The 14,487-nt window shown below is 43.3% G+C and overlaps 1 protein-coding gene across 3 annotated transcripts in view; it reads left to right on the top strand.

The window, feature by feature from the left end:
• cep15 (centrosomal protein 15) overlaps positions 1–14,487 on the top strand; it is a 30,420-nt gene that overhangs the window by 4,685 nt on the left and 11,248 nt on the right. For all 3 annotated transcript variants that reach the window (XM_086001531.1, XM_086001530.1, XM_086001532.1), the window contains exon 3: positions 7,355–7,478. In XM_086001531.1, coding sequence (XP_085857657.1) covers positions 7,355–7,478 — 124 coding nt within the window. The remainder of the gene's footprint in view (positions 1–7,354; positions 7,479–14,487) is intronic.

The raw sequence follows: 14,487 nt of genomic DNA, 5'->3' as shown, positions 1-14,487 counted from the left end.
TTTTCTTTGTTTTATGCTGTCCCTTACCTCTTTAGTCGTCCATGGCTGCTTTTTTTTGGAAGTGGAGGTCTTGCCCTTCTTCTGCCATTTTACCCATTAATAGGTTTGCCCAGTTTACTGTGGACAGTCTCTCTCTCTCTCTCTCTCTCTCTCTCTCTCTCTCTCTCTCTCTCATCCCGCTGAAGTCGGCCTTACCTAACTCTAGAATCTTAGTAGCTGTTTCGCATTCCTCCCTTTCAAACATTATGTTGAACTCTATCATGTTATGATCGCCATTGGCTAAATGTTCACGCACCGTTAGGCTGATAACTAAATCTGGCTCATTACTAAATCTAATATGACATGACCCCTTGTTGCTTCTAGGACATATAGAAAACTATCCTGGACACACTCAAGAAATTCACTACCTTTGTGACAGGTGCTAGTCTGCGTATCCCAATCTAATATGAAAGTTAAAATCCCTCATTAAAACCATTCTGCCTTGGCTTCATGCTTGTCTCATCTCTGCATTTATGCAATCTAGCACTTCACAGCTGCTACCAGGGGGCCTATACACAACTCCCACTACAGTCTTAAATCTTTTCCTATTTATTAATTCTACTCAGTCTCCTGCCTGCTTACCTCTTGTTCTATCCTGTCTTATCATTGAAATGATTTCATCCTTGATCACTAAGGTTACTCCTTCCCCTCTACCATTTTCTCTATCATTCCTGTAGACCTTCTAACCTGGTACAGGAAACTTTGTGCTATCCGGCGCCCATGGGACCGAGCTACTGCCGTTTTTTTAAAAGCTCCGGATAGACCAGCGTCAATGTTATCAGATAGGAGCTTTTCATCGCAGTATCTGACCACAAACACTGTTGCTCAGCAACAGCTTGTAAACACTCGGCCCAGTAGCTTGGAAGCGTCTCTGAAGCTGTTGCTAAGCGACAAAGACGCTTTCCAGAGTCTGCCTGTGAAAAGAATGCTAGGAGAAAAAAAAACACCTAACCAAAACGGCTGCTGATTTCTGCCGTTCGATCAAAGTTGCCGGACATTCAACTTCCGGATAGCACAAAGCTTCCTGTATATTTAGTTCCCAGTCCTGACCATCTTGCAGCCATGTCTCTGTAATGGCTACCATGTCATACCCTCCAATTTGAATTCGCGGCTGCAGTTCATTTAATTTATTCCTTATACTCTGTGCGTTTGTACAAAGAACGCTTATTTGGGCCACACACCCTAGCCTGTCCTTCAGCTCTAATGTTTTACTCACGTGTTTCTTATTTCTCTCTCCTGGTTTAATCACTTTACATCTTTTAGATTTCCCTTTACCTGTTGTGCCTAAAGCACAATTTCTGTCTGTTACTCTACTCTCTTCCCTTTTCATTTGTTTTTGAACTATTTGTACTACAATTTCCACCTGAGCCCTCTCTCTTCCCCGCCCCCCCCCCTCCCCTCCCCATTTACTGGTTTAAAGTCCTTGTGACCGCCCTATTTATCATTTCCGTAAGGACCCTGGTCCCAGCCTGGTTCAGGTGGAGCCTGTCCTAATAATACAGTTCCTTTCTGTCCCAATACTGGTGCCAGTGCCTCATGAAATGTAACCCCTCTTTCCCACACCACTGCACTTTAGCCACATGTTTACCTCCCTAATCTGCTTATCCCTACACCAATTTGCACGTGGCTCAGGTAATAACCCAGAGATTATAACCCTTGAGGTCCTGTTCTTTAATTTAGCTTCTAGTTCCTGGTACTCCTCAAACAGGAGAGTCTTGCCTACTCTTCCCAAGTTGTTGGTTGCAGCATGGACCACAACGACTGGATCGTTCCCTTCCCTCTCCAGTATCCTTTCAAGGCATGTGAATCTTTGGAATTCCCTGCCCCAGAGGGCTGTGAATGCTGAGTCTTTGAGTATATTCAGAGCTGAGATAGATAAATTTTTGGACTCTAGGAGCATCAAGGGATATGGAGATCGGGCGGGAAAGTGGAGTTGAGATCGATGATCAGCCATGATCTTATTGAATAGCGGAGCAGGCTCGAGGGGCTGTATGGCCTACTCCTGCTCTTATTTCTTGAGCCAGTTCGAGATGTCCCTCACCCTGGCACCAGGTAGGCAACATACCATGTGGGACTCTCGATCTTGCTTACAAAGGATGCTATTTGTCCCCCTAATTATAGAATCCCTTACAAATACCACATTACGCTTCCTCTCCTCCTCCTCCCCCCTTTGGACAGCTTCCTGCTCCAAAGTGCCATGGTCCACATTCTGGCTGTCTTTCCGACAGCCTTTATTCTTATCCTCACAGGTAACAAGTACATTGTACTTGTTGGATAGGATCAGTTTCTGTGGATCCTCTTTCTCTTTATCACCTGGGTTTCCCTTACTCTGCACACATCGGTCACATCAAAAAAGGGTGTTTGTTCAAAAAAGGCTGTAAAGATAAACTACAGGCCAGTCAGTTTAACCTTGGTAGTGGGGAAGCTTTTAGAAACAGTAAACAGTAATCAGGGATAAAATTAACAGTCACTTGGATAGCTGTGGATTAATTAAGGAAAGCCAGCACAGATTTGTTAAAGGCAAATCGTGTTTAACCAACTTGATCGAGTTTTTTAATGAGGTAACAGAGAGGGTTGATGAGGGCAATGCGGTTCACGTAGTGTACATGGGTTTCCAAAAGGCGTTCGACAAAGTGCCACTTAATAGGCTCGCCAGCAAAGTTGAAAGCCCATGGAATAAAAGGGACAGTGGCAGCATGGATATGAAATTGGCTAAGTGACAGGAAACAGAGTAGTGGTGAACGGTTGTTTTTCGAACTGGAGGAATGTATACAGTGGTGTCTCCCAGCGGTCGGTTCTAGGTCCAGTGCTTTTCTTGATATAAATGACTGACGTGGGTGTACAGGGCACAATTTCAAAATTTGCAGATGACACAAAACTTGGAAGTATAGTTAACAGTGAGGAGGAGAATGATAGACTCCAGGAAGACACAAAACAGGCTGGTGAAATGGGTGGACACGTGGCAGATGAAATTTAATGCAGAAAAGTGTGAAGTGATGCATTTTGGTAGGAAGAATGAGGAGAGGACATATAAACTAAATGGTATAATCCTAAAGTGGGTACAAGAACAGAGACTTGGGGGGTATATGTGCACAAATCGTTGAAGGTGGCAGGGCAGGTTGAGAAAGCAGTTAAAAAGGCTTACGGGATCCTGGGCTTCATAAATAGAGGTATAGAGTACAAAAGTGTGGAAATTATGATGAACCTGTATAAAACACTGGTTCGGCCCCAACTGGAGTATTGTGTCCAATTCTAGGCACCACGCTTTAGGAAGGATGTGAAGGCCTTCGAGAAGGTGCAGAAAAGATTTACGAGAATGATTCCAGAAATGAGGGACTTCAGTTATGTTGATAGACTGGAGAAGCTGTGGTTGTTCTCCTTGGAGCAGGGAAGATTGAGAGGAGATTTGATAGAGGTGTTCAAAATCATGAGGGGTCTGGACAGAGTAGATAGAGAGAAACTATTCCCATTGGCAGAAGGGTCGAGAACCAGAGGACACAGATTTAAGGTGATTGGCAAAAGAACCAAAGGCGACATAAGAAAAACCTTTTTTACGCAGCGAGTTGTTAAGATCTGGAATGCACTGCCTGAAAGGGTGGTGGAGGCAGACTCGATCTTATCTTTCAAAAGGGAGTTGGATAAGTATCTGAAGAAATTTTTTTTGCAGGGCTACGGGGAAAGGGCAGGGTAGTGGGACTAGCTGAGAGTCGGCACGGGCCGAATGGCCATCCTCCTTGCTGTAACCATGCTATGATTCTATGAACCCCATTCTGAACCTGTACCTCTCTGAGGTGTGACCAAGGTCTGGAGCAAACTGTCCAGATACTCCTCCCTGTCCCTTATGTGTTGGAGTGTCTCCAACCGGAGCACTCCAGTTCAATGACTCTGAGCCAGAGAGATTTGAGACGGAGACTTCTGCTGCAGATGTGTTCGCTCGGGACAGTCTCACTGTCCACAAACACCCACATACACGCAACCTGCTCTGCCATATCTTGTTTTATTTATTTAATTAGTTAGTCTTTATTCAAACAATTACTTAGTTATATTAATAAGTTTATCTAGTGAAGTTATTAATGTAATAAAGTGTTATAGTTTTCCCACTGTCCTAGCTTAGAGAGAAAAAAGTTAATACTTACCAATCACCTACCTGCTGTCCTGTGACATCACTCCTTGTTTTTTTGTTGTTCTTGAATTCGCGGGAATTCTACTGCTGCCGCTCAGGTCCCCGTTACCCTCAGGTCCCACTCTGTTTATGTACTGCCGCCTTGCTGCTGCCGCCGCTCAATTCCACATTGTCCTTGGGTCCTGCTCTGTTTATATACTGCCGCCTCCGCTGGTGCCGCCACTCAAAGCTTCAAAGATCAATTCTCCCATATATTGCTTGTGTTTTCTGATTAGAGCACCGGCCCACATGATCCCAGGTACGCTTCCGCACATGCTGCGCCCCTGGGATCCATGGGCCCCTACGCTGCCCCCTACCACGCAGCATCTGTCAGCAAGTTCGCGAAGGCGTGTCCCCATCAGGTAAGTGCGCATTCTGTTCAAGTGCCCGCTGTGTACGCCACCGATTGCAAAATCCAGGCCAATCTGTTGCTTTGTTTTTTCTTGTAATGCTCTTCAGTTGTCCACTAGGAGGTATAGTTGAGCAAACCAGTTTGTCAGATTTTCTCATCATTTTTGAGGGGCGTGCACCTTGCCTTTGATGGGAATTTGCATTGTGGGGAATTTATTGTGAACAAATGACCCCATATTTTTCTCCACCTGCCTTGTATCACCTGCCTTGTATCACCTAGTATCCCAACAAACTGCATATAATATTTGTTCAAATAATTTTTCATAACCTGTGCTTACAAATTCAGTTATATTGACAATTGCATGACAAGAACAAACCAAATCAAGTGTGAATTTATTTTACATTGCAATGGATATACAAATGTGACTTGAGTTGTTTCTCAGGAACTTCTGAAGAATTAATAGCAAGGCAATACAAATTATTCAAATATATAGCCCTTCCTAGAGGGGAAATGTATTCAGCCACCATTATGGATCAGATGTACAACTACCCCTGGACTCTTTGGGAATACAAAAATGCTCTTCTGCCCCTCAATTTAAAAAAAGTTAAAAATAATAAACAGTTGGATCGATGCTAGACCATTTATCAGTAGAGACGTAGCTAGGCTCACCACAAGAATCATCCATGTGCGGCAGCACAATTGTTGTGGTATGTAAGGGGAATGTGATCCCAGAATTCAAACCTGAAATTAAAGCTGTACTATTCCATTAGCAGTGATCTTATCAATTTCAGTTTAATAGGAGTGACAGACATTGGGCCAGAATTTGCTGTCAAGATGATGGTAAGGCTAATGGCGCTTGCTGTTATTTATGAGTAAATGATGCAACAATTTTAGGCGAGGAGCAGATGCGCGGTTAACTGTGAATATCCAAAAGTTGCTGTCAGTTGCGCGCTCCACCGTTGGCTTCATGAAAATGGCATCTTGCCCTTAGTGTCCACTTTGTTTTAGGAACTTGCAGTATTTTCCCATTAATTGTCCATTAAACTCATCACAGAAAGTTAAGTCTTGTGATTTTGAGCGTACGTACCTTTTTAATTATATATAAATGTTAATGACTACCAGGCAACCTCTGACACTGAAAATTAATTTAGAAATGTGGAGTCCCATTCCTGCAGGTTTATGGAGATTTTAAAAATGTCAAATAAAAAAAAATATTTTCTTTATCTTTTTCTCTCATCCGATCTTTCTTTCCCTCCCTTTATTTCTCTTTCTGTACCTGATTTGACATTGAATTCACCCTCCTTCTGAATCCTTCCTGTGTTTATTTCCCATTCCTTAAATATCAATGGTTAAGGAGATACCCTGTTGGTTGTCCTATTCACTCCGGTCCCAGATGCCCTGTCTATGAATCTCGGTCTTGAAAATTTAAACTGACCCTGCATCCACAGCCTTTCAGATTTCAACTGCCCTTTGTGTGGAAGTACTTCCTGATTTCACTCCTAAATAGCCCAGCTCTAATTTTTAAGACTGTGTCCTCTTGTTTTGGATTCCCCACCAGAGGAAATAGTTTCTTTGTCAATCCCTTAATCATTTTAAACACCTCAATTAGATCACCCCTCAATCTTTTAAACTCAAAGGTATATAAGCCAAGTTTGTACAACCTGTCCTCATAATTTAACTCTAAGTCCGGTATCATCTTGGTGAATCTGCGGTGTACCGCTTCCAAGGCCAATATATCTTTCCTGAGGTTTGGTGCCCAAAACTGAACACCGTACTCCAGATGGGGTCTGACCAAAGCTCTGTACAGCTGAAGCATCACTGCCTCATTTTTCAATTCCAACCCCCTTGAGATACAGATCAACATTTCATTAGCCTTTTTGATTACTTTTTGTACTTGTAGACGAGCTTTTAGTGATATGTGTACATGGACAACTAAATCCCATTGCTCCTCCACAGCTCCTAGTCTCTCATTAAGAAAATATTCTGATTTGTGTTTCTCAGATCCAAAATGGATGACCTCACACATCCACACATTGAACTCCATCTGCCATAGTTTTGCCCACTTATTTTGTGTGTCCCTTTGTAACTTCCTTCTCCAATCCACACAATCTACTGTGCCTACTATGCCAAAATATGCCCAAACCGTCTAATTAGAGGGTCATCTAATTTTAATAAAATGGGCAAGTGCCCAACTATTAGAAGCACTTTTTGGGTGCCCACCAGAGGGGATGGGGAGGTGGGTGGCTGAAAGGTTGCAAAAAGCAGCAAAGGATGGGTGGGAGGGGGGAAAAGGATGGTAGTGCTGAAAATGTTGGCATTTTCTAAATCTTTTGGGGTCGGAGCAACAACCCAGACTTGGACCCCCAGGTGTGTCCCACTTCAGCCAACCGGCAGGCTGTTAAACCTACTTTCACTGGAGGTACTGGACTGCTGGCGGATTCCCAGGCTAGGGACGAGGAAACTGTTTGTTTGGGCAGGGGGCATGCTTGAGGCAGGTGGAGGCTCCACCCCAAACAAGGTCCTGTGGAAAGTGATCAGGGAGTCCAAGTCCCCATCTAATTTGCATCCCTTCTGCCATAGTCCTGCTGGGCTTGTCGTGGGAAGACCACAGATTTTTGCCCCCAGATGTCCAAAAATCCAGTTGGATGCTAAAATGGAAGTGCTTGGGTACTAGCAGATTGAACTATTAGCCAAGTGCCTTTTCTTCTCATTGACTTCTTGCATTTTTTTAAAACATTTTTGTTTGAAATCATACTGGAATCAGGACCAGTGCAATTTGGTGTTCCATTTTTGCTTTCTAGATTAGGTCTGAGAACTACACTGCTTCAGCAAATGGAAACCCAGCTTGAAGATCAGATGAATGAGAAAAAACAGCAAGCAGTAGAGTTTGAGTCAGCTAATGAAAGAAATGCATCACTTTTAAAAGTAAGTTGTTGTTGCCCAAGGCCTTGAGTTGTTTATTTTTGCCTGTCTTTAAAATATGGACAGAACTCTGAATCTGTTTCCTTCTATCGTATCAGTTTTTGCTAAGCAGGGGTTTAAATAAACTTTTGATGGCTCGTCTGCCTCACTGAATTTTTAGAAAAATTTATGTATCTCTTGCATACGAAACTTCAAAGAGAAAATGCTTGTAATCTTTGATTGCTAGTATAGTTTAGGTCCCAGGTATTGACTGCTAATCTTACTACATATTTTACTCATCTCTAGAACTTTGTACATAACAACTTTAAATCATTTGTCACTCTTTTTGCACTGCTATGGCTAACTCTTTGGAATCTATTTTCCTTTTAAGCTGTTGAATGGGGCAACAGAAATCTTCTTTTGTCTGCAAGATGAGAAATTACCGTTGATAATAGTGAATAAACATTTAATGTGTTTTCATGACATTCCTCTGTCCACTATAACCGAGCCATTAACTTGTTTGACTTAGCCCTTTGGAAATTTCCTCTCTTATCCTTTCTAATATGAAAATATGGCAATTTACTTTATGAAGGATATTGAAGCCATAGAGTAGGTACAGAAGAAATTCACTAAGACAATACCAAAGATGAGACATGAGGAAAGACTAGAGAAACTGAGGCCTTTTCATTAGAATAAAGAAAGTTAAGAGATATAATAGAGGTGTTGAAAATGCAGAAGTTTTGATAAATCATCACATACTTTTCCACTTGTCAGTGAGTTGTGCTTATTAGAGGGTATAAATTTAAGTTCTTCACCAAAAGAACAAATGCAAATGGTTGTTAAAACATGGAATGCCCTACCAGAAAGAGTGGTGCAAAAGCAGAATCCCTAATAACTTTTAAAGGGAAAGTGGATAATTTTTTTTTTTTTTAAGATATCTGGAAAGATGGGAATGGGATTAAATGGATAGTTCTTTCAGAGAACTGAGTAGCCTTCTGTGCTGTTAAACATTCTATAATTTATTGCATCCTTGTGGTGCTGAAATCAAGACTCTTAACATATTCTATCCCACAACCTCAAATCTATTGAGCTTCTCTAGCTCCTGCAGTCTATCCTTTCTCATACAATCTTCATGCTTTTAATCACAACTAACTTATCATGTCATTTTTTAATCTTTTATGAAACTGGTTCAGCCAGGACCACTCGGCTCCAGACCTCATTATAGCCTTGGTCCAAACATGGACAAAAGAGCTGAATTCCAGAGGTTCTTGAGTTTTGTTGGAGCTGCACTCATCCAGGCAAGTGGAGAGTATTCCATCACACTCTTGACGTGCCTTGTAGATGGTGGGAAGGCTTTGGGGAGTCAGGAGGCGAGAGTGACTGCCCTTGACATCAAGGCAGCACCTGACCGAGAGTGGCATCAAGGAACCCCAGTAAAATTGAAGTCAATGGGAATCGGGGAAAACTCGCTGGAGTCATACCTAGCACAAAGGAAGATGGTTGTAGTTGTTGGAGGTCAATCATCTCAGCCCCAGAACATCGCTACAGGAGTTCCTCAGGGCAGTGCCCTGGGCCCAACCATCTTCAGTTGCTTCATCAATGACCTTCCCTCCATCATAAGGTTAGAAGCACAGTGTTCAGTTCCATTCGCAACTCCTCAGATAATGAAACAGTCCATGCCCGAATGCAGCAAGACCTGGACGACATTCAGGCTTCGGCTGATAAGTGGCAAGTAACATTCGCGCCACACAAGTGCCAGGCAATAATTATCTCCAACAAGCGAGAATCTAACCATTCAACGGCATTACCATCGCCAAATCCCCCACCATCAACATCCTGGGGGGTCACCATTGACCAGAAACTTAACTGAACCAGCTACATAAATACTATGGCTACAAGAGCAGGTCAGAGGCTGGGTATTCTGCGGCGAGTGTCTCGCCTCCTGACTCCCCAAAGCCTTTCCACCATCTACAAGGCACGTCAAGAGTGTGATGGAATACTCTCCACTTGCCTGCATGAGTGCAGCTCCAACAAAACTCCAGAAGCTCAACACCATTCAGGACAAAGCAGCCTGCTTGATTGGCACCCAATCCACCACCTTAAACATTCACTCCCTCCACCACCGGCGCAACGTGTCTGCAGTGTGTACGATCTACAAGATGCACTGCAGCACCTTACCAAGACTTCTTCAGCAGCCCCTCCCAAACCGACGACCTCTACCACCTCGAAGGAGAAGGGCTGCAGGTGCATGGGAACACCATCACCTGCAAGTTCCCCTCCAAGTTACACACAATCCTGACTTGGAAATATATCGCTGTTCCTTCATCGTCGCTGGGTCAAAATCCTGGAACTCCCTCCCTAACAGCACTGTGGGAGTACCTTCACCACAAGGATGGCAGCGGTTCAAGAATGTGGCTCACCACCACCTTCTCGAGGACAATTAAGGATGGGCAATAAATACTGGCCTTGCCTGCAACAAATTTTTAAAAAAATCTGGAATTGAGCTCTGACCTTAGAGTCTTAATTTTTTTTAATCCCTTTTGCTCAATGAGATCTTGTACTCCTCTAGCTTTTTATGATGCACTTTTTGATAATTTAGTTCCACCATGAAACCTTGCTTCTTTGCAGTTTTATAAAATCTTATGTAGAAATTGTCGTAATTTTAATGGGATACCGTTTTGAGACTTAAAATATGGAGTTGGCAGTGTAGACTTGTACTGGTGCTTCCGTATCATACTTTGGTCAGCCAAGCTGTGCTCTTTCTGCAGGTTTCTGCATGTGTGCTTGCATGAGTATGCAGAGTTCTGCTTGTTGGTCGGCAAATGCTGAATGACATTTTGATAATGAAGAGGTGATGACTCGGATCCTCTTTGCTAATGGTAAGTTCGTGGGGAGCTGGTGTGACTTTCTTCCTCCCCTTTATTCAAAAACGGAGCCTTAATCAGTTTCAAAACATTTTACAGTACATTTGTTCTAGTTGGATTATCCTTCCTTTTGGAGAGCTCTTGAAAATATTGATACCAAGCTGCTTTTTTTCCTTATACTTGCCAATTTTCTCCTCTTCTGCAGATGTTGATTACTTGATGAGTCCACTTCTACAGGCACGTTTTCTTGTGGCATTATTCATGGATGAGCCTTGGTGATTTCAGCAAGATAGTAGCTATTCAACAGCTAGTAGCATTACAGCTGAGCCTGATCCTCTCCTCAGCTGACATGCATACTTGAGCACTTCTAGCTGGGACCAATTGTAGTGCCCCTACCACTGCTGCTTTAGAGATCAATTAACAGCACAGATCGAACATTAAATCTGAGATCTCATGGGTATGCATGGCTCAGCAACTCATCGAGGTTGATTATAACCCTATCTGCCCAGTGGAAACCGGGCAGGTGAGCAGTTGAAATGCCTTGGGGTACTTACCTACCTGGATTCTGCCGACTGCTGTTTTATCTCTGGCTTCTGGACAGGTGGCTAAGCTGCCTGCCCAAAGCTGGTGAAATCCTTCTTTAAATAGGCAGTTTGTGGCCTGATGACGTCATCGGACCCTGACTAAAATTTAAACTTGGGCTTGAGTAGCTTTCCCACCAGGCTAAAGAGAGTCTGGATCTGCTGGGAAGATGAAGGGGACCAAACAGGTATGTTTTTTATTTTTATTTTACTTTCCTTTCTGGGCCAGGCAAAGCAGGAATGCTATTCTAGGCCCAACAAGGAAAGTCATAGCCTCCCCTGCCCTGACACAGCCCCTCCCTCGAGGCCTTCCTGGAATTCCCTTCCCCATTTCTATCTTTACGATGGTGAGCGGCCAAGGGCAGCCTGATTTTGATGGCAGCGGCTTCCCACCCACTTCATGTTAATGAGGCCCGGAAGTTAAAATATCTTGGGCCTGTTTTCTGATGCAGTGGCTGAGTTTCTAACTTGCCTCGCCACCCATCCACCCGGAGTTAAAATCGGGGCCATCGATAAACTTAGTGAGCCATCAAGGGAACCCATTCCAAGTGTTTTTTAATTACTATTTAATCCAGTTTTCCTTTTCATTCTTCTTCTCTCAAATGAACTTATTCCTAGCTAGTCATGAGCCTGCTTGTGAAGAATTGGGAGGGGGGGTGGGGGAAGAAGAACATAAATAGGAGCAGGAGTAGGCCATTTGGCCCCTCAAGCCTGCTCCGTCATTCAATAAGATCATGGCTGATCTTCTATCTCATCTCCACTTTCCTGCGCGATCCCCATATCCCTTGATTCCCTTAATATCCAAAAACCTATCGATCTCTGTCTTAAAAATACTCAATGACTGAGCCTCCACAGCCCTCTGGGGTAGAGAATTCCAAAGATTCACCACCCTCTGAGTGAAGAAATTTCTCCTCATCTCAATCCTAAATGGCCAACCCCTTATTCTGAGACTGTGACCCCTGGTTCTAGACACCCCAGCCAGGGGAAACATCCTCCCTGCACCTACCCTGTCAAGCCCTGTAAGAATTTTGTATGTTTCAATGAAATCACCTCATTCTTCTAAACTCTAGATAATATAGGCCTAGTCTACTCAATCTCTCCTCATAGGACAATCTCCCCATCCCAGGAATCAGTCTGGTGAACCTTTGTAGCACTCCCTCTATGGCAAGTATATCCTTCCATAGGTAAGGAGACCAAAACAGTACACAATACTCTAGTGGTGGTCTCACCAGGGCCCTTTATAATTGCAGTAAGACATCTTTACTCTTATACTCAAATCCTCTTGTAATAAAGGCCAACATACCATTTCCTTTCCTAATTGCTTGCTGTACCTGCATGTTAACTTTCAGCGATTCATGTACACGGACACCCAGGCCCCTCTGAACACCAACATTTCCCAATCTCTCACCATTTAAAAAATACTCTGCTTTTCTATTTTCCTACCAAAATTGGTAACTTCACATTTCTCCACATTATATTCCATTTGTTCTTGCCCACTCACTTAGCCTGTCTATATTCCCTTGAAGCCTCTTTGCGTCCTCCTCACAATTTACATTCTCACCTGCCTTTGTATCATCAGCAAACTTGGATATATTACATTTGGTCCCCTCATTGATATAGATTGTGAGTAGCTGAGGCCCAAGCACAGATCCTTGCAGTACCCCACTAGTTACAGCCTGCCAACCCGAAAATGACCCGTTTATTCCTACTGTTTTCTGTCCGTTAACCAATCCCCAATCCCATGAGCCCTAATTTTGTTTAATAACCTCTTGTGTGGCACTTTATCAAATGCCTTCTGAAAATCCAAATACACTACATCCACTACTAATTTTTTACAAATACTAATTTCTTTCAATTCCTCGTTCTCGCTAGACCCTTGGTTCTCCACTATTTCCGTGAAGTTTTTTGCGTCATCTTCCATGAATACAGACACAAAGTATTTGTTTAATTTCTCTGCCATTTCTTTATTCCCCATTATATATTCTCCTGTCTCAGCCTGTAAGGGACCCACATTTACTTTTGCTAATCTTTTCCTTTTTACATACCTATAGAAGCTTTTACAGTCTGTTTTTATGTATCTCGCTAGTTTACACTCATTCTATTTTCTCTCTCAAACAATTTCTTGGTTTGCCTTTGCTGAATTCTAAAATCCTCCCAATCCTCAGGCTTACTATTTTTGGCAACATTATAAGCCTCTTCCTTTGATCTATGTTTCTATTCTTAAGGCTAAGGGAATCAAGGGATATGGGGCGAAAGCAGGGACAGGGTACTGAATTTGGATGATCAGCCATGATCGCATTGAATGGCGGAGCAGGCTCAAGGGGCCAAATGGCCTACTCCTGCTCCTATCTTCAATGTTTCTATATTTCTAACACTATCTTTAACTTCTCTTGTTAGCCACGATTGGACCACTTTACCTGTGGGGCTTTTGTGCTTTAAAGGAATGTATATTTGTTGTAAATTATATATTAATTCTTTAAATGCTAGCCATTGCTACTCTACCATCATACCTTTTAATGTAGTTCCCCAATCTACCTTAGCTAATTCGCACCCCCCCCCCCCATACCTACATAATTTGCTTTGTTTAGATTTAAGACCCTAGTTTTGGATTTAACTAAATCGGTTTCAAACTCAATATAAAATTCTATCATATTATGGTCACTCTTCCCTAAAGGCCCCTTTGCTACAAGGTTATTAATTAACCCTTTCTCATTGCACAATACTAGATCTAAAATAGCCTGTTCCCTAGTTGGTTCCTCAACATACTGATCTCGAAAACTATCTTGCATACATTCCATGAATTCGTCCTCCACACTATTACTGTAAATTTGGTTTGCCCAGTCTATATGTAAAGTCCCCCGTGATTACTTTATTACCCTTGTTGCATGCGCCTCTAATTTCCTGATTTATACTCTGCCCTACATTGCAGCTACTGTTTGGGGACCTATAAATAACTCCCACCAATGTTTTCTGCCCCTTGCTGTTTCTTAGCTCCACCCAAACTGATTCTACTACTTGATTTTCGGAGTTAAGATCCTTTGGGGGGGAAAATTCAGTATCTCCCAGTTTGGGGCGCCATTATCGGCCATGCGCAAAATTTAGCACCTGCCGCTAATTATCGCCTCCGACAGCAAACTTGGCTTTTATCGTCCCTGGAGGTGATTGGAGCGCTAGATCAGGTGCTTCACACCTGTCTTAAGGCGTAAAGGCCGAGGAGCGAGGTGCTACCTCAGGGCGCTGGCGAAGCAAGGAAGAGCAAATCAAAATAAACCTGCAAAGTGCTGCTCAGTATTCAAAACTCCTTCACACAGCGTTGAATCTCTCCAGAAGTCTCTCTCTCAGAATGCGTGGTGCAAAAATGCCACCGACAAAAAAGGGCAGGAAGCGGTCGCCTTTAAATAGGGCTCCCCTAGTCCCTTTATGACAGCATAACGCTCCCCTGAACCTGTCGTTGCTAGCGGCAGGCGGTAAGGGAGGGGGCGCCACTCAATATCCGGTCCAGGGCGCTAACTGGGCATTGCGTGCTCGACTGACGTCACGATCTGCCGGTGCAGGAGATCGTGGCGGTAGTCTTTAACGCCGCCGCAA

The sequence above is a fragment of the Somniosus microcephalus genome, chromosome 11, assembly GCF_052327205.1.
Source record: "Somniosus microcephalus isolate GS21.2 chromosome 11, FLI_Smic_1.0, whole genome shotgun sequence".
In the NCBI taxonomy this organism is placed as follows: domain Eukaryota; kingdom Metazoa; phylum Chordata; class Chondrichthyes; order Squaliformes; family Somniosidae; genus Somniosus; species Somniosus microcephalus.
The sequence above is the reverse complement of the archived record's forward strand: the minus strand, read 5'-3'. Positions and strand labels throughout refer to the sequence as shown.